This window comes from Canis lupus, chromosome 26 (assembly GCF_003254725.2).
Source record: "Canis lupus dingo isolate Sandy chromosome 26, ASM325472v2, whole genome shotgun sequence".
NCBI classification, from domain to species: Eukaryota; Metazoa; Chordata; class Mammalia; order Carnivora; family Canidae; genus Canis; species Canis lupus.
The window spans coordinates 16,801,625-16,825,517 of record NC_064268.1 but is presented as its reverse complement, the minus strand read 5'-3'; the positions used below and the strand labels follow the sequence as shown (position 1 = coordinate 16,825,517).

The window sequence follows — 23,893 nt, the reverse complement described above, 5'->3', positions numbered from 1 at the left end:
ATGGTACAATTACATTAGAAAAGTTTGGCAATTTCTTATGAAGGTAAATATACACTTACCATTTGATCTAGCAATTCCACTAGCTTTTTACCTGAGATATATGAAACACGTCCACACAGAGACTTTTACATGCAGTTCATACCAGCTTTCTTCATAATAGCTCCAAACTGGAAACAACCCAAATGTCACTGAACAGGAGAAATGGATCAGGGACTTCTGCTGTATATCTATGCAGAATACTACTCAGCAATAAAAAAGAAAAAAATTGGGGCAGCCCTGGTGGCTCAGCGGTTTAGCACCGCCTTCGGCCCAGGGCCTGGTCCTAGAGACCTGGGATCGAATCCCACGTCAGGCTCCCTGCATGGAGCCTGCTTCTCCCTCTGCCTGTGTCTCTGCCTCTCTCTCTCTCTGTGTGTCTCTCATGAATAAATAAATAAAATCTTAAAAAAAAAGAAAGAAAAATTGCCAATGCATTAACAATATAGATAAAACTTGCAAACATTTTTGTGCAACAAAAGTAGCCAGTCATAAAAGGGAACATAATGTATGGTTTCATTTTTCTTTAAATATTTTATTTATTTATTTGAGAGAGAGAGAGAGAGAGCATGAGCAGGGGGAGGGGCAGAGGCAGACAGAAGCAGGCTCCCTGCCAAGCCAGGAGCCCAACACGGGACTAAATCCCAGGACCCTGAAGTCATGACCTGAGCCAAAGGCAGATGCCCAACTGACTGAGCCACCCAGGGGCCCGGTATGGTTTCACTTATATGAAGTTCTAAAGAGACAAAACTGTCTATAGTGACAGCAGATGAGTGATTGCCTGGAGCACAGCCCAGGAAGAACAATAGCAAAGGGGCACAAGGGAAAATTTAGAGGGGAAGAAAAATGTTCTATAGCTCCATTAGTGTTTTTAATTGTGTGTAAATTATACCCCAATAAAATTGATTTTTTTTTTAAGACCACCTGGGTCGGGGCATGTGGATGGTGCAGTTGGTTAAGCATCCAACTGTGGGTTTTGGCTCAGGCTGTGGTCCCAGGTCATGCCCTGCGCTCAGCACAGAGTCAGCTTCAGACTCTCTCTCTCCCTCTCCCTCCACCCTTCCCCACTGCCCTCCTTCTCTCTCTAAAATAAACAAATCTTTAGGGACACCTGGGTGGCTCAGTGGTTGAGCAACTGCCTTCGGCTCAGGGCATGGTTCCAGAGACCTGGGATCTGGTCCCACATTGGGCTTCCCTCAGGGAGCCTATGTCTGCCTCTCTCTGTGTGTCTCTCATGAATAAATAAATAAAATCTTTAAAAATAAATAAATAAAATAAATCTTAAAAGAAAAGACCACCTGGGTTGAATTCCTGGCTTTGCTACTGACTAGCTGCATAATCCTGGGCACATTATTTCACTTTTCTATGCTTCTGTTTCCCCAACAGAAAAGTGACAATAGTAATAACAATAATACTTCCCTCATAGGATTTTTGGGGTTTTTTTGTTTCTTGTTTGTTTCTTTTTTAAGTAGGCCTCACATCGGATGCAGGGCTCAAACATGATCCTGAGATCAAGAGTCTCATGCTCCACCACCTGAGCCAGCCAGGCACCCCATGTTTGTTGGGGTTTTGTTTTGTTTTGTCAGATAAGCTTAAAGGATTTTTGGAAGGATTAAATGAGTATTAATGAACTGTGGTAGCCAACCTCTAAGAAGGACTCCAATGATTCCTGCCCCCATGGAGTCCCCTTCACATTGAATAATAGGCCAACCTGTGTAATCCACAGGATATTGTCCAAATGATGGTCTGTAGTTTTTGAGACTAGGTCAGAAAACTCATTGAGCCTTCTGCTCTTGGATCACTCTTTTTAGGGGAAGCCAGCCACCAAGTCATGAGGATTTTCAAGCAGCCCTATGGAGAGGTCTGGACGGCGAGGAACTGAGGGTTTCTGCCAACAGCCAGCACCAGCGTGCCAGCCACGGAAGTGAGCCAGCTGGATCTTTCATTCCCAGTCCAGCCTTCAGATGGCTGGCCAACAGCTTGACTGCAACCTCAGGGGGGACCATGAGTCAAAACCACCCAGCTGAGCTGCTCCTAATTCTTGACCCACAGCAACTGTGTGAGGTAAGACATGTTCATAAGGTTTTATTTATTTTTTTAAAAAGATCTTATGTATTTATTCATGAGAGAGAAAGGCAGAGACGTAGGCAGAGGGAGAAGCAGGCTCCCTCTAGGGAGCCCGATGCAGGACTCGATCCCAGGACCTCAGGATCACGACCTGAGCCAAAGGCAGATGCTCTGAACCACCCAGGTGACCTGTTCATAAAGTTTTAAACCACTGAGTTTTGGGGTAATTTGTCATGCATCAATGAACAATACAAGCACTAATGTTAAGAGCTAACATTTCTGAGCATTTATCCATGTGACCTAATAGGACTGCTGCTAGGTGAGAAACTGAATATCTTCCATTTATCTGTCTGGAACTACTTCCACCCTTTTCCACCTGGCTCTGTGCCCAAGGAGACTGATCTGTTCAGACTCAACAGTCTTCTCTATCCTTTGGCTTTTTTTTTTTAATTTTTATTTATTTATGATAGTCACAGAGAGAGAAAAAGAGAAAGAGAGGCAGAGGGAGAAGCAGGCTCCGTGCACCGGGAGCCCGACGTGGGATTCAATCCCAGGTCTCCAGGATCGCGCCCTGGGCCAAAGGCAGGCGCCAAACTGCTGTGCCACCCAGGGATCCCTATCCTTTGGCTTTTAATCGGGTTTGGCCAGTGGTGAGCTCCTGGGGACATACGGGAGTAGGAAGAGTGAGGTCAGGAGAGTCCTTTGTCGGCTCCCTCCACACAGGGCACCTCAGGCTGACTCCGTTCTTCAACAGAAGGTCACAGCTTCTCCCTCAAGGTGGTTCTCTACATACAACCCCTTTGGAGCAGTGAAACTACTCCCTTGGCAGCCAGGCTTAGGCAGGTTAAGAGCTCTCCCACTGTAACTAGCCTGGGAACGCACTATCCCTTGTGATTCCCCAATACCTTGCTGACACCGCAATGGTCCCTTTATTCAGCCTCCCTCAAGTTATCCAATTTGAGCATGCCATCTGTTTCCTTCTGGGACTAACTGGCCACCCTAATTAAAATCCCCCTACTTTACAGAAGGACATAGAAATTCAAAGAGGACCAAGGAGATCACTCAGAAACACATGGAAAAGCAACAGAGGCCACCCAGAGGTGTGTTCTGCAGGCAATGGGTACAGACGGATGCTTGTTGAATGAATGAATGAATGAATGAATGAATGAATGAATGGCTTGGTGGGCACCAGGAAGGACTCATTTCCCCTACTTCCTTGAAGGCTATGGGTGCTAAAACAAGATGTCAGCAGCTGAACTACTTCAGTCAGACAACTGATACCCAGCTCCCCAGCCCAGCCCAGAGTTGGCTTCAAGAAGTCTTGCGTTGGAAGGATTAACACATAGCCTGGGACACCAAGGAAGCAGCCCCCCACCTCAGCGAGACTCAAGAGTTATTTTTGAAAAGCAAGCAAGGCCTGCGGGCGGCCCTGGCAGAGCGCAGAGCTAGAAGAGAGAGCCAGAAGCAGAGAGAACAGACAGATACAGCAGAGCCCACGCCCCGTCCTGTGACGTCAGCCCCACGCACTGTGACATAACACGGTGGCGGCGGGGAGGGGGTGTCTTGCATTCCCTTGGGAATTTTTTATTAGTTGTGGCAAGACATGCATCCCAGATATTTTACCCTTGGGAATGTTTGAGCCACTCCCACCCAAGCTAAATGACACTGGGGAATGAATTCCAACAGGAACAGGGAGTCAGATCACCAGCCAAAAATATTTGTGTCCAAATGTTGTGTGATATTTTGCTCAAGTCTGGAAAAATCCTAAAACTGTAGGGAGGGTCACTGCTATGAGGCAGAGTCAGGGGCCAAGGATTAGGAAAGAGTCAGCATCCCTCACCACACACAAAATAGTGGGAAGGCAGGGAGGGCTGTGGGGCAGGGGAGGAAAGGAGAGGGGAACAGGTGTCGGGGCTGGAGTCAGAGATGAGAGCTGAGCTGTGGTGGTGGTGGGGGTGGCAGGGGAGGGCGGACAGCGAGCAGCCAAACAGTACCTAATGAACCCTGCAGTTGGCAGGAGAGGTGTCTGCAACTGGGGGAGGGTGGTGGGAGGTCAGAGGCAGCCATCAGGCCCCCAAAATAACTCCTGTTTCTGCTGCGAGGCTCTGGAACTAATCAAGGTGGGGATAATCCGAAAATCCATCAGACAGAGGTTGCTGAGAGGGCTTGTGTCTCCAAGCAGGGATTGGAGGGGAAGGAAACCAACAAAAGATGTGGTTTGCAGCGAGGAGCTGTTGTCCTAGACGATGCTGCCGGTGCTGACAGGAAAGCAAGGTCTTCCTAGGGTTCCCATCTGTTGAGCGCCTACTGCGTGCCCGGTGCTGCAGCATATGGCTAAGAATGTGAGTTCCGAAGTCAGCCTGCCTGGGTTTCAATCCCTCCTCTACCTCATGCTGGCTGTGCAATCTCGGGCCAGTCACTTTTTCCCCCACTCGAGCCTGTTTCCTTACCTGGAAAACGGGGCTAAAACTCATACCTGCCCCCACAGGATAGGTGAGAATAAGAACTCAGTGCATGAAAATTTTTTAAAGATATTATTTATTCATGAGAGACACACAGAGAGAGGCAGAGGGAGAAGCAGGCTCCATGAGGGAGCCTGACGTGGGACTCGATCCCAGAACCCTGAGCTGAAGGCAGAGCTCAACCGCTGAGCCATCCAGGCATCCCAATGCATGAGAACTTTTAATAGGAATCTTCCCAGCAACCCTGAGGAGGGGTGAGGTGGTAGGCTTCCATCTCCTTATCTTACAAGGGGGTAAACTGAGGCTCAAAGAGCCCAAAGCTACTTGGTGAATAAGTAGAAGTGTCAGGAGCCTGGTTCAAGTCAGTCTAAGGCAGAAGCATGTGCATTCAGAAGGTCCAGCTGCCCTGGCCCTGCCTCAGCTGGGCCGGATGGAGGGCAGTCATCCCAGGCAGGGCTCAGCCCCTCACCCACTGCCTCCCTCCAGGCCCCACGCAGGGAGGCACAGCCAGCGTGGACATTGGAGACAGCCTCCAGATGAGACATGTCAGGTCTACTGGGGAGAACATTGCCTTTGACTCATTATATGATCTTGGCTGTATCTTTTCTCCTCTCTGGGCCTCTGACTCCTCAGTTGCAGACAAGGGGGTGCTAACAGGTGATCATAGTCCTAGAGAGTCTAGATTCTCCCTCGTTGTTCTCTCCCAGTGCCTGGTGCAAGAGGCAGTGAGGAAGGGAGTAAGAAAGAGACCTGGGCAGGGGTGCCTGGATGGCTCAGTTGATTAAGTGTCTAACTCTTGATTTCAGCTCAAGTCATGACCTCAGTTGTGAGGCCAAGCCGCTCATTGGACTCCCCGACAGCCCACAGTCGGCTTGAGATTCTCTCTCTCCTCTGCCCCTCTCCCCACTTGCACTCTCTCTTATAAATAAAGAAAATCCTTTTTTTTTTTTTTTAAGATTTTCTTTATTTAGGGATGCCTGGGTGGCTCAGTGGTTGAGCGTCTGCCTTTGACTCAGGGCGTGATCCTGGAATCAGGGGATTGAGTCCCACATCAGGCTCCCATGGAGTCTGCTTATTCCTCTATCCCTATGTCTCTGCTTCTCTCTCTCTCTCTCTTTCTCTCTGTCTCTCTCTCTCATGAATAAATAAAATCTTAAAAAAAAAAGATTTTCTTTATTTGCCAGACACACACACACACACACACACACACACAGAACATAAGCAAGAGGAGGGGCAGAGGGAGAGGGAGAAGCAAGCTCCCCACTAAGCAGAAAACCCGACACGGGCTTGAACCCAGACCCTAGGATCATGATCCCAGCTTAAGGCAGACACTCAACCAACTGAGCCACCCAGGTGCCCCAAGAAAATCTTTTTTTAAAAAAAGAGAGCTGCCACGGGGCAATCCTTCCTTCATTTTCCCTTTCCTCCCTCTAGGGAATGGATCTGGGCAGAGGGAATAGCAAATGCAAACGTCAGGAAATAAGGGCAAGCATGGCATGTCTGGAGGGCTGCAAGCAGGATAATCTAGGAGCCCCGTTAATTCATTCACTTGATTATTCAGCCAGTGTTTATTCCTGTGAGCCAGACATTGTTCTAGGCCCTGGGGGACACGCCAGTGAACAACAAGGATGAACCCACCATCTTTAGGGAACTTGCATTCCAACAGGGGGAAATGAAAAACCCGAATAAACACCTCATCAGGATAATTTCCAGATGGGACCAGTGCTCTAGGCACAATAGTGAACATTTGTAAAGCACCTAATAGGGGCCAAGCATTGTTAGCAGGTGTTAAATAAATGTCATCTTTGTCACAATCCTATGAGGTCAGGGAGATTATCACCACCCCCATTTTACAGCTGTGGAAACCGGCACTTAACCTGCCCAACGCTGCACAGCTAGGAGGCAGTGGGACTGAGATTCAAACCCAAGCCATCTGGCTCCACTGTGCTGGCTCATGAGGACAGCATGAAATAGGGCAATCCATTCAGGGAAGAACACTCTAGAGAGGTAAAATTTGAGCTGAAACACGATAAGACACCAGCCATGGGAAGTGCAGGAGGCAGAAGGTTCCAGATGGAGGGAGCAATGAGTGCAAAGGCCCTGAGGCAACTAGGTTGCTTAACAGTGGAAGAAGAGCAAAGAGGCCAGTTTCAGATGGAGCAGAAGGACAGAACAGGTCAGAGGGATGTGGGGCGGACACGTGGAGGTAGGGAGGAGACGCAGGAGGTCCTCCCAGGATCTTCCCAGCTGGGACGCCGAGAAGCATGTTCTAAAGCGGTTCTGACAGGTGTGGCCCCTCCTCTTCTCCCTTCAGACTAGTTTGGTCCGAGCAGAACTGTGTTTTTCTCTCTGGGTCTGTCGCTGGGAAAGGGCTCCAGCTGGGCTGCCTGCCTGCTGTTAATCTGCTGCTGTACCTCCCCTAGGCAGTTGCCTCCATGACTGGTGGAGACCAGGGACTCCTCTCATTCCTCACCCCCATTCCTAAATCCATAACTTCCTTGGCCTTGGGCTCCCACACACCCACAAATAAGGTCCTCCTGTCCTCCGGCACAGGCTGGACTGCCTTGCCCCTGCCCTCAGGGATCACCAGACCTGAGTCTAGGCCAAGCCAAGTGAAAGAGTGGTCCATTCCTCAGCCTGCTCTCTTCCTATAAGCCAGAGTTAGAATCCAAATTCCATCTCATGTGATCTTGGGCAAGAGGCTTCACCTCTGTAAGCTCTAGTGTCCTCATCCAAAAAAAATGGGAATAATGCCTCATCACCAAAACTGTCTCCAAAGATAAACCCTAACAATCCCTTCCCCTGGCTGAAAGGGCATGCTGACCTCTAGTCAAGAGATGGAGCTGAATGAACCACATGCAAAAGAATGAAGTTAGACTCCTACCTCCCTTCATAGACAAAAATTAACTCAATGGATCAAAGACCTAAATGAAAGAGCTAAAACTACAAAACAAGTAGAAGAAAACATAAGGGTAAATATTTATGACCTTAGAGCAGCCCGGGTGGCTCAGAGGTTTAGCGCCGCCTTCAGCCCGGGGCGTGATCCTGGAGACCCGGGATCCAGTCCAGCGTCGGGCTCCCTGCAAGGAGCCTGCTTCTCCCTCTGCCTGTGTCTCTGCCTCTCTCTGTGTGTGTCTCCATGAATAAATAAGTAAAATCTTTAAAAAATTTTTCAAGTAAAAAAAATATTTATGACCTTAGAGTTGGCAACAGATTCTTAGACTTGACACCAAAAGCACAAGGAACAAAAGAAAAATAGATAAATAGGATGAAAAGTAAAAATCTGTCCATCGGGATCCCTGGGTGGCGCAGCGGTTTAGCGCCTGCCTTTGGCCCAGGGCGCGATCCTGGAGACCCGGGATCGAATCCCACATCGGGCTCCCAGTGCATGGAGCCTGCTTCTCCCTCTGCCTGTGTCTCTGCCTCTCTCTCTCTCTCTCTCTCTGTATGACTATCATAAATAAATAAAAATTAAAAAAAAAATCTGTCCATCAAAGAACATTATCAAGAAAGTCAAAAGGGGCACCTGACTGGCTTAGTTGGCACGGAATGTGACTCTCAATCTCAGGGTCGTGAGTTCAAGCCCCATATTAGACATGAAGCTTACTTAAAGAAATAAAATTTTTAAAAAATTATTCATGAGAGACACAGAGAGATGGAGGCAGAGACATAGGCAGAGGGAGAAGCAAGCTCCCCCACAGGTAGCCAGATGTGGGAATCAATCCCCAGACCCGGGATCATGCCCTGAGCCAAAAGCAGACGCTCAACCGCTGAGCCACCCAGCATCCTAAAATAGATTTTTAAAAAAGAAAAAGTGAAGGACACCTCAAAATCAAAACCATAATGAGATACTACCTCACATCTTCTAGGATTTTTTTTTTAAGATTTTATTTATTTATTTGACAGAGAGAGATCACAAGCAGGGGGAGCAGCAGGGAGAGGAGGAGGGAGAAGCAGGCAGGCTTCCCACTGTGCAGGGAGCCGGATGTAATGCAGGGCTCAATCCCAGGACCCTGGAATCATGACCTGAGCTGGAGACAGACACTTAACTGACTGAGCCATGCAGACACCCTAGAATGGCTTTAATAAAAAGAATACCCAAAAGAATATAAAACAAAAAACTCAAACGGATACTTATTTAGATGTTCATAGCACCATGATTTGTGATATGGTAGGAACAACCCAAATGTCTATCAACTGGTGAATGAATAAACAAATTACGCTCTATCCATACAATGGAATATTATTTAGCCATAAAAAGGAAGAAGTACCCATGCATACAACTTGGATGAACCTTAAAAACATGATGCTAAGTGAAAGAAGCCGGACACAAAAGGTCTCATTTATAGGATTCCTTTTGTATGACATATCCAGAATAGGTAAATCCATAGGGAGAGAAAACAGGTTGCCAGAGACTGGGGAGAGGGAGATGGGGAGTAGTGATGGCATAATAGGTATGTAGGGTTCTCATGAGGTGATTAAAAAGTTGAAATTAAGGAGAGAGGTTGGTTGCAAAACATTGTGAATGCACTAAATCCCACTAAATTGTACAGAAGAACGAGGAGGAGGAGCAAGAGCAGGAAGAGAGGAGGAGGTGAAGGAAAGAGGAGGAGGAGGAGGTGGAGGGAGAGAGAAAGAAGCGATGTTTCCCCCAACCCTTGAATCAGGCGGGTCTTAGGGCTGGTTTTCACCAACAGGACGCAGCAGAAGTAACAATCTGAGACTTTGAGCCCAGCCCTTAAAAAGCCTGGCAAAGTCTGCTTGTCAGAAGCCACCTGCTACTCTGGGAGAAGTGCGAGCCCCATGGAGAGGCTGCCTGGAGGTGAGCTGAGGCCCCTCGCCCCCAGCCAGCAGCCCCAGCTGAACTCCCAGCCTCTGCCAGCCATGCGGGTAAGGCCATTTGGGAGCCCTCTGCCATCCCGGCGCCCCCAGCTGACACCACATGAAGCAGAACTGCCCTGTCACCCCCACAGAATCATAAAAAAAATAAGTTGTTTTAAGCCACCAAGTTTGGGGGAGTGATTCATTACACAGCAATCCATAACCAATTCTACATCTAAAAACTTCACGAAGCCACCCGTTGCTGTCCACACCCACCTCCAGCACCCTAGGCCAAGTCTCTCTTCTCCTTCCAGGCAGCCACCTCCTCACCGGCTCTCCTCCTTCAGTGCAGCCTCTTGAGGATCACCCTCCTCCAAAGTCAGAGGGAAACTTTTAGCCCCCAAGCACATTCTCTCAGCTTTCCAGATAGCAGCCAAGCCCATTAGCGTGGGCAGCAAGGCCCTGCATGACCCGACCCCATCTCTCCCTAGAGCTCTGGTGTCCCTTACCCACACCTCCAGCACCCCCCCGCGACTCACATTTCCTCTAACCCAGCACTACCACAAGCTGTCCATCTATCTAGAACACTCTTTCCTACTCCCTTTCTCTTGTCCTGGCTCTTTTTGGCCTTTGGGCCTCAGCTCAGACATCACCTCCTCCAGGAAGCCTTCCCTGACTTCCCAGACTAAGTTAAGTACCTCCTCTAGGTACCTCGTCTTACCCTCATCTCAGTAGCTGCCTCTGAATTACTGTTGACATTTTAGCAACCTGTCTTTCACCGCACCATGAGCAATTCCAGGGCAGGAACAAAGTCTTCATGTTCTCAGAGCCTAGCACAGGTCTGGCATATACCAAGTACCCATGGAAACCCTAGGGAATTCGGTAGTGCGGGCTGGGGACCACCTCACATGTCATACGGGACTGTCAAGGCTGGGAGAGTGGAGCCCCCCCATGTGCCCAACACTCAACAAAACGACCTGTCTGACTTGTCTGTCTCCCCAGTAAAGAGACAGTGACTGGCCATGGCTACTTGTATGTGTTATGCGGGCTGGCATCTCGGGTTTCAGAGCGTGGCTCTGCTACCTCCTGGCTATGTGACCCTGAAGAAGTGACTTTGCCTCTCTGAGCACACTCCCCTTATCTGTAAAATAGAACATGATAGTGGCTTCTCATAGAGAAATACCTATAGAGATGACATCGGTAAAAATGCCTAGCACAGTAAGTGGCACATGGCAGGCTCCCTGATATGTTAACTGGTCTCTTCTTGCCGCGCTGTGAGCTACAGGACCTAGGCCTAGCACTGTGCCTGGCACCTGGCGGGCGTTCAGCCAATGCCTTAGGAATGAATAGGAATCTGGTGATAGGGGATCCCTGGGTGGCGCAGCGGTTTGGCGCCTGCCTTTGGCCCAGGGCGCGGTCCTGGAGACCCGGGATCGAATCCCACATCGGGCTCCCGGTGCATGGAGCCTGCTTCTCCTTCTGCCTGTGTCTCTGCCTCTCTCTCTCTGTCTCTCTGTCTATCATGAATAAATAAACAAAAATTAAAAAAAAAAAAAAAAGGAATCTGGTGATAAAACAATAATAATCATAACAGCATGCAAGTATTAACTCGTCCGATCTTTGCTACCGCTAAAGGAGGCGGGCACTTATGATGTGCATTTTACAGGTAATGAGACGGAGGCCCAAGAGCATGTAGGCATTAGGTACTGGAGGCTAGATTTGGACCTAGACAATCTGAGTCCTTTCACCCTTTAACCACCACACAGACTGCCTCTTAACACCCAAGTCCTGCTTCTCCTGTCAGCTTGGCTTCTAACCTGCTTTGTGGTCTCAAGCTTGTGAATGTCTCCCCGAGCCTCAGTTTCCCCACCTGCCGAGAAAGAATTGTAGGAGCCAGTGTTGAAGGACACTTCCTATTGGTCTAGGAACCCAGGCCCTAGCCATCATCTGGTCAGTGCTGGGGACCTGGCTGACCAGCCAGCCCCATCCAGGGCAACATTTTCCATGGGCTGGACCGTCACAGGAGGTCACTGCGTACTGACAGCTGCACAATGTCCCCATGTTGGGAGGAGTCTGGCCTCCACTTATTCCTGCCCCCCTCCCCAGGGCCCCTGAGGGAAGCTGAGGCGGCCACCCCCAGATGTCTATTCCTGTCCCTGGCCTAGCGCCGTGCTGGGGAAGCAACAGCTATTTTGAGGCCCTTCTCCCTCCAAGCATAAGCGGTGGGAAGGCGCTGGGAACATCCCGAACCAGGAGACCGCCCGTCGCAGCCTCGCCCTGGATCTGGGCCACACCAGCCCCACGGCTCTGCCGATGTGATCGGTTCTGATCACAGCCACCACAGCGGGTTAACCCAGGAGAAACGATTCCCAAGGACTTTTGCTAGAAGCTGGAGCACAGGGCGGCTGGGCCTTGCCCTCCGGGGAGAGGACCAGAGCGGCCGCAGCTGGACACACCAGCTGGGAGGAGAAACTGCTCTGAGCTTGAAATCAGGGAAGACAACATTCGGGCAATAATGTAAAAATACCTAACGTTCCTTGAGCGCTTATGAGAAAGGCCCTGTTCTAAGCACTTGATGTGGAGGTAAGTCATTTACTCCTCCCAGAGAGGAAAACCTCTCTGAGGTTCAGAGAGAGTAAGTAACTTGCCCAAGGTCACGCAGATGGTGAGTGGCTGAGTCAGGACTTGAACATAGGCAAGCTGGCCCCAGAGTCCAGGCTTTTAACCCTCTGAACCTTGCTTTTCCTCCTTCTGAAACTTGCAAGCCCAAGAGGCTAATATAAATTAGGGGAATGCGCACTGGCTTGAGAGCCACCCCCTCTTGTCATTTCCCAGTCATGTGGCTGGCCAGCCATGCAGTGAGGTCAGCCTCCTCACCTGTAAAATGAGGATATTACCCACCCCCAGGGTTGAGGTAAGGGTTAGCAATAACATGCTTTGGAGCCTGGGGCTCAGAAAGTCCTCTAAATTATGAAACTAACATGTGCACATGGTAAAAAAAAAAAAAAAAGGGGGGGAACCCAGTAAAAAGGGAGTTGCCCTCCTACTCCACACCTTTAATTCTTCATTTTCTTCTTTTGTGTCACTTTTTTGGAAATTCTCCATGCACATAAAGAGAAGTTTTTTTTTTGTTTTTTTTTTTTTTGTTTGTTTGTTTTTTTTATAAAGAGAAGTTATATTCGCACAGTGATATGATGTAGAATATGGACTGCCAGGGCACCTGGGTGGCTCGGATGGTTGAGCGTCTGCCTTCGGCTCAGGTCATGGTCCTGGGGTCCTGGGATGCAGCCCCACATCATGCTGCCTGCCCTGCCTCTGCTTCTCCCTCTCCCTCTGCCTGCAGCTCCCGCAGCTTGTGCTCTCTCTCACTTTCTGTCAAATAAATAAATAAAACCTTTACAAGAAAAAAAAAACGATAATGGACTGTGTGGCACTGCTGTTTACTATCTCTGTGAAGTTCAGGCAAGTTACTTGTTCTCTGTGGTCCTCTGCTTCCTCACCTATAAATGAGTTAATAAAATTAAATACCTAATTTTTTTTTAATTTTTATATATTTATGATAGTCACAGAGAGAGAGAGAGAGGCAGAGACACAGGCAGAGGGAGAAGCAGGCTCCATGCACCGGGAGCCCGATGTGGGACTTGATCCCGGGGCTCCAGGATCGCACCCTGGGCCAAAGGCAGGCGCCAAACCGCTGCGCCACCCAGGGATCCCCAAATACCTAATTTTTAAAAGATTTTATTTATTGATTTATTCACAAGAGAGACAGAGAGAGAGGCAGAGACATAGGAGGAGGGAGAAGCAGGCTCCCTGCGGGGAGACCGATGTGGGACTCGATCCCAGAATCCTGGGATCACATCCTGAACCGAAGGCAGATGCTTGACCACTGAGCCACCCAGGCGTCCCTAAATACCTAATTTAAGGGGTAGTTGTGAGGATTAAATGAGTCAATCTATGTCAAGTGTTTAGAACATTCTCTGGCACATGGTCGTCCTATAAATATACACATACGGTGGATCCTTTCAGATAGACATTGAGATAGCCTTTTGCTATCACACACAATACTGCAAGACGCATCCTCATTCACCTGTCATTTGGCACAAGCACAAGAATCTCTGTGGGATAAATCCCTGGCAGAGAAATTGCTGGGTCAAACTGTAGTGCCCTTGTAATTTCAATTAATTTTTGGATGAGTGAACCCTCTCAGCAGGCAGGGAAGAGGGAAAGAGGTCCACAAGGCAGTGAGGATGAGTGAGGAGTGAGATGCAGTGTCCTATCTCTGAGGTCCAGAGACCTGAAGGAACCTGTTTGTTTGTCCCAGGAACCTGAAGGACACAGCAGCTCCCTAAGCCCCTGGCCAGGCAGATGGAAGGTTGAATTTTATCCAGATTGTTCCCATAAAGGTTTTACAGGGAATTGGTTGATTGGATTAGAGGAGCAAGAGCCCTTAATGAGCAGCAGCTGCTTAACAAAACGTTGATGCAGATACAATGTTCCTGTACCATCATCCACCATGACAGCATCCGAGCCCTGGTAGGGAACCCTGGGATGCCAAAGTCACCTCAGAATGGCACCCCAATCAGGTCCATCTCCTCTCAATATCCCTCTAGGTCCCAGACATCCCAGAAGAGGTCGAGAGCAAGAGGGTAAGAGCACAGGTGTGAGGGGAACAAAAGGTTCTGAAATTTTTTGTCTGCTGAAATTACCATGTGACCTTGGGCAAGCCATTTGCTCCCTATCTCTGAGAAGAATGGGACCCACCTTCCCAGGGGTTGTCCTGAAGGTTAAATGAAGCCAGTGCTTATACAGTGCCTGGCACACAGTGAGAGCCTAATACAAGGAAGCCCTGAAGATACAGATGAATAAAGGCAGCTACTCTGGACCCCACCGCAGAAAGGCCCAGGAACAAGGTACACAGCCGTAGCTTCCCATTTCCATCTTCCCATCCCCATCCAGGGCCCAATTTAGCAGTTGCCCAACTGCATCCTACGGAATGTTCCAGATGTTCCCGTCTGTGAAATGGGATGTGTGACTTATGTTTCCAGTAAGTCTAAAAAACCCTGTCAAAGCTAATATTCCATTTTGTGTCTGATCCAAAAGAGCAAATGCCAACTCTCAAATGAGAAGAAAGGAAGGCACTGGAAGGAAGTTTCCCAAGCACCCCCACCTTCCCTTATTTATCTGATCTGGGATCTACCCTGCAGAGAAGTCCCAGGAGTAACAACAGCCAGTACCCCCGCCAACCCAGGAAGAACCCGAATCGGGTCGGTAAGTGCACGGTTTCCGGCTCAGATGCCGGTTGGCCTGAGTTGTGCGCCGTGAGCGGGGCCTCCGCGGCCTGGCTCCCTGCAAGGCGGGGACGGTCCTGGCCCGGCGTCGGGGAGGATTCCGGGAGAGACGGCCCTGCACGCGCGCCCCGCCGCCCTCCACGCCTCCACGGGCGGACTCCCCCGCGGCCTCCCGCGCCGCGCCGCGGGGACCCGAGTGATTGCAAACAGCCGCCGGCCTCATTAGGAGACGTGTAATTAGCGGCTGGCGGAGCCGGCACCGGCTAATTACCGCGGGGAGCGGGCTGCGCCGCCCGCGCCGCCGCCCCGGCCGCCGGGCCCCCGCCGCTGTCTGCGCCCCCGGGAGCGGACCGGGTCCCGAGGAGGGGAAGCGCAGGCCCGCCCCGGGTGCTTGCTCCGGGGGCTACGCCGGGGTGGGGGGGCGTGCTGTGCACTCCCCGCGCCACCACCCGTTTCGCCCACGCGATCTCGTTGAGCTCCTATTCCCGGGTGAGCGAGGCACCCCCGTCAGTCCGCTGCACAGATGAGGAAATGAGCGCCAGGGACGTGAATTAACCTCCCCGCAGCAAGTGGCTGGAAAATAGCGGACAGGCAAAACCGTGCGCAGGCCCGCAGCCGCGTAAGCCAGGGTAAGGACTCGAGTCTCATGGCCTTGGGTCCGAATTCGAATCCAGTTCCTTACCGGATGGGACTTTGGTGTGAGCCCCAAACGCATCAATAAAATGGGCGCGGTGTTGGGACTAAGTGAGTTGAGAGCGAGGAAGTGTCGGAATTATTTTAGGGATGCGAGGCTGCGGAAGGGGTGCTCTGAGGGTCTCTGCTCTGCGCACAACGGGCCTCTAACGCCCCCTGCTGGCAGAAGGGGGTAGCTGGCGAGACCGTGTTTTGGTAAACCGGCTGGGGATGAGGAGAAAAATAGCCTGGACAACTGTGCACTCGGCCTCCTCCCTTACCCTCTTCCCCTCTCTTCCTCAACATCCCTTCTTTAAGGTGGCAAAGGGTTGGGCAGCTCGGGTGGCTCAGCGGTTTAGCGCCGCCTTCAGCCCAGGAGACCCAGGATCGAGCCCCACGTCGGGCTCCCTGCATGGAGCCTGCTTCTCCCTCTGCCTGTCTCTGCCTCTCTGTCTCTCTCTCATAAATAAATAAAATCTAAAAAAAAAAAAAAAAAAAAAAAAGAAAAAAAAAGTGGCAAAGAGTTGAGAGGTGGTAAAATTGGGGATTCATTCCAGATTATGCAAATACCTAGCCTCCCTTCATGGACCTCACCAGGCCAGTCAATTCCACAATTCTACAAATAGGGATGGGTATCAAGATCAAGTTACAAAGCTGTGCACCAGAATGCTGGGTATAATTTTAAAAATCTAGAACTAACTTGAATGTCTATCATGGGAATATTGACCAATTTAGCAGTGTTATATCCTAACAGTGAACAAAAGGAGCCACACACACAGAAACATATTGTTGGGTTTTTAAATAAAGTTCAAGAACAAGCAAAGCTAATCTTATGATAGAAATCAGAACAGAGCTACTTCTGGGAAGGTTTTGACTGGGAAGACGGCAAGGAACCTTCTTGGGTGTGGAAATGCTCCCTCTTAACCTGGGTGGTAGTTAATACTTAAATAATTTAAGTAATTTAATACTTAAATAAGAGTCTACACATGTATGTAAAAATGCATTGAGCCTTACACTTAATATAAACTTTATGCATGGTGCACCTCAATAATTCGGTTGCAAAAAAAGATATTCAAGCAAAAATAAGTGCAATAAACAGTTTGATCCTATTCTTAATAATAAAAAGAAAATATATTACCATACGGCAGCAGTTCTAAGTTTTTTGTTTCAGGACACCTTTACATTCTTAAATTATTGAGCATCTCAAGAAGCTTTTGTTTTTATAGGATATATTGATACTTATGTATATTAAAACTGAGAAATGCGAGGATTCCAAGTAAATATAACAAAATAAAACTGAGAAGTGTTTAAAACACAATACAAAATCCCATTAGCCATCAGAGTGATAATGTCAGCACATGTCACATAGTTTCTGGAAAACTTTACTGTCCATTCTGAGAAAGTGAAAAAGGCAAAGATCTTAGTATTATTATGAAATTAATTTGACCTTAGGGACACTTGGAAAGAGTCTAAGAAGATCCAGTGGTCCCTGGACCTCACTTTGAGACCCGCTGGCACAGCGGGAAAGAAAAGGAAGAAAATACCTTCATTACATGATAAATTATTCTCTCTCGGTGCTGAGATTACCATTTATTTTTATTTCCTTCTTTGTACTTTTTTTTTTTCTTAAGTTAAATATAACGACCACGGACTGTTTCTGCAAACAAAACCCGGGGCAATACACTCGTCTCCGTAAGATTGTTGAAAGACCCAAACAGTGGCAATACAGTTGGCTGGACAAAAAATTAAACCGAGCTCTAACCAGGGTCCGATTTCCTGTGTCCGTCCCAGGTGTAGAAGCGCAGGGTCTTGCCCTCAAAAGTTCTGCCGTCTAAGCTGCGGGAGCGAACATAAGCGCATACACAACTTTACCGCACGGGAATAGAAAGCAAACTCAGTCAGGGAACAGAAACCCCCATCGCAGCCACGCGCCACGGGTCCGCGCTCCTCCGCAGCCAAACAGCTCCGCGTGGCTGTCAGCGGGGGGCAGGCGCTCCACAGAAGCGGGGGGAGGTGGGGCTAAAGGAAACTGACGCTGGGTTCCGCCAACCCCGTAGCCCCGCCCTCTCACCCTGCTTCCCTCTCTGAGTGGTTGCGAGACTGCGGAAGGTAATTTCCCATTGGCCACCAGCAAAACGGCCGACTTCCGGCTTGTGCGCTGGGCCGCGGGGCGCGGAGGCCGCCATGGTGCGGTTCAAGCACAGGTAAGTGGCTGCTGCCCGGCGTTCGCTGCGGCGTCGAGTCCTCGCGGTCTCGCCCCGCCCTCACTTCCCTGCCGCCCGCCGCAGGTACCTGCTCTGCGAAGTGGTGTCCGATGACCCCCGCTGCCGCCTGAGTCTGGAGGACCGAGCGCTGGGCGGCCTCATACGGGACACGATCGCCCGCGTGCACGGGACTTTCGGCGCGGCCTCCTGCTCCATTGGCTTCGCGGGTGCGAGGGTGCGGGGGAATTGGGCGGTCGGCGGGATTACAAGGGAACGGGCCCTGAAGGGGGAGAGAGAAGGGGTCCGAGCGACCGCAGGAGCTTCCAGGTCCGATACAGCCCCCCTTTATGGTATCGTCCTTTTGTTTTTAAAAGATTTTCTTATTTATTCATGAGAGACACACACACAGAGGCAGAGACCAAGGCAGAGGGAGAAGCAGGCTTCATGCAGGGAGCCCGACGCGGGACTCCAGGATCATGCCCCAGGCTAAAGGCAGGCGCTGAACCGCTGAGCCACCCAGGGATCCCCGACTTCTAGATTGATTTATTCATGAGAGACACAGGCAGAGGGAGAGGCAGGCTCTTCGCAGGAGCCGGATGCAGGACTCGATCCCGGACCCTGGGACCACGACCGGAGTCGAAGGCAGCCTCCAACAGCTGAGCCACCCAGGCGTCCCAGCCACACTAATACTGAAATAATTCCCTTTTACCCTCTGCTTAAAATTGAGTACTGGAGAATTGCATACACATAGGTACAATTCACTTAAATCGGGTCATTCTCCACTGCTTCAGGAACCCAGAGAGTCCAGTTAGAAGAGAATCTTGCGTTTCAGACACGGATTTCCTCTGCCAGCTCCAACCCCACTTTTCAGCTAATCGGTGAATTAGAAGAGCATTTAAAATTACAAATTCATTCACCAGTTTTGAGTGGTGTGCAAAGTCCTGGGTGTATGGTCTATCCCTTTCCTGTAAATGAAGGTCTGTCCCTAAGACTTTTTTCCTTCAGGAATTTAAAATATTTTATTTATTCATGACAGAGAGAGAGAGAGAGGCAGGCAGAGAGAGCAGTAGACTCCCTGTGGGGAGCTGATGTGGGACTCATCCCAATCCCAGGACTCCAGCATCACGCCCTGGGTCGAAGGCAGGCGCTAAACCGCTGAGCCACCCAGGGATCCCCCCTTCAGGAATTTTTTACTCACTGCCTGGCCCATAGTAGACTTTCATGTTACCCTAAGATTAAGTGAATCCAAAGTTTCCCAAGTGATTTTCCCCTTCTGCCGTAGTGCGATACCTCAATGCCTATACTGGAATAGTGCTACTTCGGTGTCGGAAGGAATTCTACCAACTTGTGTGCTCAGCCCTTCCTTTCATCACATACTTGGAAAACAAAGGACACCGTTACCCGTGTTTCCTCAACACCTTACACGTGGGAGGTAGGAGTGCATGTGGTATGGCTAATTTTCAATAGTAGCAGGCTTAGGGTTGTCTTGACGGGTGGGTGGGTCTTCTTGCTATCCTGCCAAGAACAGGAGGCTTTCACCTAGCTCCCGAAGTCTCTGAGGCAGGCCACCTTTCACAGGCTGTTGACCACAGAGCTCTTTCATGTGCCAGGTACAATTAGAACATGTCAGAAGTTCCTGATTCGTTATAACAGGAGACAGCTGTTAATCTTACTGCAGAACTGCACTGATGAAGGTAAGCAACATTCCCCCAGTGCCCAATGAATGGTATATGGCCTGGCTAAGTAAGAGAGCACTCCCAAAGACCTCTCTCATCCCTGCTGCCTCCCTTTTCCAGGAGAACGGGAAGCTATCCAGAAGTCTGTCACCAAAAGCTGTTTACTAGAGGAGAGGTCAGATGAGGAAGAGCTTTCAGACAGTGGCGGTGAGGAGGCTGCTGAGGCAATGGAGTGACCCTCCCTGCAGGCTGTGCTGGGCCCGAGATTCAGAGCCTGCTTGTTGGCACAGGACATTCTGGGAGGCAGCAGCATCTGCTAGTTTGCCAAACTGGAAGACTGCTGACCAGAGGCCAAGGTATCTGCTCAAAATGGAGGACTTACTCACTTCAATTGAAGTTACCTTTACTTAGTGCTGCCTGGCTAAATGGTTCTGCAGGTGGTGAACCCCCCAGTAGTTATACAGTCTCTGTAACTACCTGGCTGAGGGTAGGTTTAATAAATGTACTTGACTTCTGCAGCATTTAGTATACTTAAGTTCAAGCTTGGCTAGGTCTCCTTCCCGCTCTATCCCTGGCCTCAGTGGGAAGACTGGCTCCCTATGATACTAGATGCCTGGCCTACCACCTGAGGCCCTAGGATGAACCCTAAGCAACCCAAGTTATTTAGAGTAAAAGTATTAGTGAGACACAGCCACTGAACTGGCACAAATTTATAGCTGGTCTCAGTACTGACCCACAGGGCCTTAAAAATAACCAGATTCCTTACTAGTACTTAATCAGATAATAACAAACATGATTCTTGCACTACTTTTTAGGGAAAGGCGGGAGGGGCTGGGCCTAGCAACAAAATCTGGCCTTGCCAGACATTACAAAGCCAAGCAGCAAAGCAGCAGCTGCCAGCTTCCAGTCATTTTCTGCAGTTGGACCCTTCCCTATTGTCTTATGCCTGTAGAGCCACGTGAAGACAAGTGACACTGCCACACTCACAGAGGTTAGGAGGGTTTGGGTCCACTACCTGCTGATGACCTTTCTAGGGTCTGTCTTCTTGTATAACGAAACAGATGTTAATGTCCCTTATGCATTTAACAGATTCATAATATTTGCTCTAACATGTACCCTCATTTTCAGGGCTGCACCACCCTCATGCACCCAGGGCAGTTCTTGTCCCAGGATTTCCGAGCCTTTTCCTTTTAAGAATGACAGGTTAAATGAAGTTAAGCCCAACTCAGGAACCTTTTAGGCCTGACACTGGGAAAGATACTGCCCCATAACAGCAGAGTGCTCAAGCTCATGGTAACTGTTACTTTATTTAAGAAGCATGTCTAGCTAAGCTGTAATGAACTTTAAAAAACCAGAAAGCTCACAGTGCTTGTGCAGGTGATTTATTGCAACTATTTGCCTTCACACTCTATTATACCTGAAGGTCACTTTATTAAAGCAGCAAGATAATTAACATCACTCAAATTCAGCTCAAACCAAGGCACAGACTGCTCTAGACAACAAGGAGGCAGTGGGTAATACCACTGCTTTCAAACCTGCCCTGCTGTCTCTAGGTGTGTCAGACTCCTCTGCTCCTACAACTCAGGCTACTGTCACTTAAAACAAGCTTCACCTAAAAGTGGGCAGGTTTCAGGGCTTCTTTAATGATTATAGCTTTCCTTGCCAAACAAGCCACACTCAAGAAGTAAAACCCTTGAGCACGTATGTAAGCAGTCCAGGTCTGGCACCACAGCCTGGCCATTTTTCAAAGAAAAACTGCAATTCAGGCTGGGTGTCCTAAATCCATTTTATTCCCCATCCTCTGTTTCTTTAACAAGAGGAAAACTAAACAGGAAAGGCTCAACTATTTTTAAAAGACGCTGAGCAGTGTGTTGAAACCATGATGCCTTGACATGTCGGTAGAGCAGTACTAGAACACTCTGGGGTTTGGGCTGCTCCAAGGGTTGTTGAAGGGACTCAAACTTACGCGAGTTGAGAAAAACTAATTCTACATGGGTCAAAAAGACTAACCCTGGTACCAAACTAAAAATCTTGGCAGGAAGAGAGCTCTTGTGTCAATACTTTATTTTGGTGTAAAGACGGGAAGCTGGAAAATACACTGTATTTAAAATTTTGGTTCCCCCTCACGCTGTGGAAACCCCCTCCCCCCAGAGCTAATCTGTTCAAACTCAAATACTTAAAAATTACAGCAGCAAAACAAAAGCACAGAAAAAAGAAAACCAGATGGAGAAGGTAGCCAGTAGTGTCACTTGGTGTGGACGACTGAAGTGCTGAACAGGAGCTTTTGTTTCTGTTTTTTCCTTTTCTTTCCTCCTTTCTCTTCTGAATGGAAACAGAGAAAGTTTAGCTTTAAATGCCATCCCCTTGCCCCCAGCCAGTTTTCATTCCTGAGAGTCCCAGGGTGGCAGCTAGGTTCTGGGGTGAAGACAGCCTGGATCCAAATACCAGTCCTTGCATGCTCCAGGTATTGGTCTGGGCAAGTCACTGTACGTCCGACCCATTTCCTCGTCTGTTCAACCCATGATAGTTCTACCTATTTAATACGGTGGTTGGGAGAATAAAATGAGCACAATGCTAGGCACAGAGAGGGCATACCTTAAATGCTGGTGTTCTTCTCTAACTCAATACCCACAGAATGGTATGGGCTTCCAGCCGGACTTTTTCATCTATTAGCCACCCTACCAAACTTGGCCATTCTAAAATCTACTCTCCGCTACTATGTATTAGGGAAAAAAGTAAAGAGTTCCTCAGAATTTCACCCCCAGGCCTCAAGAATTCATGTGGGGTGGCCAAAAGGTCCTGACATTCCAGATGGACTATTAGCTGACACTAGCATATGAACCTACAGGCTCAGGAAAAACAGTGCCTGACTCATTAGTGGGATCTGCCAATGGATGCACTTGGGAATGACAACCCTGGACTGAGCACTCAGATTCTTTGCCTTTACCAGAGAGGGGATCTGAAGTAGCTGGTGTGTCCAGTTTCATGAAGGCTGCTTCAATAGCTTGGCTGAAGGAATTTTGGAAACTGGGCACAGGAACACGGTCTGAGTTATCACTCTCCCCATCGCTGTCCACAGGAGCAGGAGGAACTAAGCTGTTTTCATCTATAAAATAACCAGTGTCATAATTTTAGAGATGACCCTATAGAAACTTTTAATTTCTGAAAGAGACCAAATTCCTTCTCCACCGAAGGGCCATTCTCACCTTTTTTTGAAGTAGTCTTGGGCCACACATCTGCTTTTGCTTTTCCAACCCTCAGCATCTGTCGGGAGTGGGAGAGGACAGAAAAGGATTTAAGTAAGCAGTCTAATTTATTTTCTAGACTTGTGTCTTAACACTAACTGGCTAGGGAGGACAAAGAACTATCGCCTCTGGAAAAAAGGGATTTTCCAGGTACTTCTTTCCTTAACACCCTATTCCAGTCATGTTCGCTATATCCTGACCAGTAGAACTAGCAGTCAAACTCCCAAGGTGGAGGATCAAAGCCGTTGTTTCTCAGCAAACAGGTAAAGAATAGTGCATAGACAGCACAAGAGGTTCTTACTCAGACTCTCAAGTTGGGAGTCCTGATTTTGTGTCATTCCCTTCTGGTAAGTTTTCCCGCTCTGGAAAAATACCAAGAGATAAACTCCGTAAGATTCAAATAGGAAAGTCCTAAAGTATGTGTTCTAAAGTGAGGTAAGGTTAAGAATGGAGTTGGGCTGGCAGAGGTTGGTTTCATTGAATAACTTTTCTTCATCATGTACCACTTTGATGATCTTTTCCCTTGGTCCCTGGGAGTTAGGGCCAAGTAATATGGCATCTGAATCGTTTTACTCCTAAAAGGTCAATAAAATATGTATCACCTGTGTTTTATTCTTGCCAGTTGTTTAAATGTTTAACCTGAACCCACTCATGAAAAAAACAGACCAATCCAATCCAAACTATAGGACACTATTATGGTACAACTGGCATGGATGCCATAGGAAGAAAACAAAACCAAAAAAAAAAAGAGGTTAGAGAAACTATTATGGATCAAAGGAGACTAAAGACAAGGGAATGAGCAATCTGATGGGACCTGACTGAAAATAATACTGGACCCTTAAGACAAATGGAGAAACAGAAATACATATATTAGGTATTCAATTAGCTGAATTTCTTTGATGTGGTCATTAACAACTGTTCTTACACAGAAGAATGTCATGGGGGGGACACTTATATTGTACTTGGTGGTCAACTGTCAATCATGAGGTCTGTAGCTTTTTTTTTTTTTTTTAAAGATTCATTTATTCATAGACACAGAGAAAGAGAGGCAGAGGGAACCCTGGGTGGCGCAGCGGTTTAGCGCCTGCCTTTGGCCCAGGGCGTGACCCTGGAGACCCGGGATCGAATCCCACATCGGGCTCCCGGTGCATGGAGCCTGCTTCTCCCTCTGCCTATGTCTCTGCCTCTCTCTCTCTGTGGGACTATCATAAATAAAAATTAAAAAAAAAAAAAAAAAGAGAGGCAGAGACACAGAGGGAGAAGCAGGCTCCATGCAGGGAGCCCCATGTGGGACTCGATCCTGGGTCTCCAGGATCACACTCCAGGTTGCAGGCGGCGCCAAACTGTTGCACCACCCGGGCTGCCCCAAAACCTAGTTTTAAAACACTTAAGCATTTGACATAACTCCTGGGAGCCACTTGC

At 48.7% G+C, this 23,893-nt stretch overlaps 2 protein-coding genes across 6 annotated transcripts in view; one reads left to right on the top strand and one right to left on the bottom strand.

Moving 5' to 3' along the window:
• The window catches only part of POP5 (POP5 homolog, ribonuclease P/MRP subunit), a 28,752-nt gene extending 9,008 nt beyond the window's left edge, over positions 1-19,744 (top strand). The window contains exons 1-5 of one of the 3 annotated variants that reach the window (XM_025474205.3): positions 17,410-17,550; positions 17,635-17,777; positions 18,833-18,982; positions 19,161-19,244; positions 19,347-19,744. In XM_025474205.3, coding sequence (XP_025329990.3) covers positions 17,531-17,550; positions 17,635-17,777; positions 18,833-18,982; positions 19,161-19,244; positions 19,347-19,462 — 513 coding nt within the window. In that variant the 5' untranslated portion in view covers positions 17,410-17,530 and the 3' untranslated portion in view covers positions 19,463-19,744. Of the gene's footprint in view, positions 1-1,847; positions 2,101-3,128; positions 3,204-3,325; positions 3,993-14,486; positions 14,655-17,409; positions 17,551-17,634; positions 17,778-18,832; positions 18,983-19,160; positions 19,245-19,346 lie in introns of those variants that run through there. The other 2 variants (XM_049101490.1, XM_049101491.1) reach the window with 2 other exon arrangements.
• Positions 19,745-21,273: 1,529 nt separating this feature from the next.
• The window catches only part of RNF10 (ring finger protein 10), a 34,963-nt gene continuing 32,343 nt past the window's right edge, over positions 21,274-23,893 (bottom strand). The window contains exons 15-17 of one of the 3 annotated variants that reach the window (XM_025474194.3): positions 22,433-22,490; positions 22,174-22,332; positions 21,274-21,548 (exon numbers count right to left, since the gene is read on the bottom strand). In XM_025474194.3, the coding sequence (XP_025329979.1) occupies positions 21,472-21,548; positions 22,174-22,332; positions 22,433-22,490 (294 nt within the window). In that variant the 3' untranslated portion in view covers positions 21,274-21,471. Of the gene's footprint in view, positions 21,549-22,173; positions 22,333-22,432; positions 22,491-22,772; positions 22,834-23,893 lie in introns of those variants that run through there. The other 2 variants (XM_025474195.3, XM_049101485.1) reach the window with 2 other exon arrangements.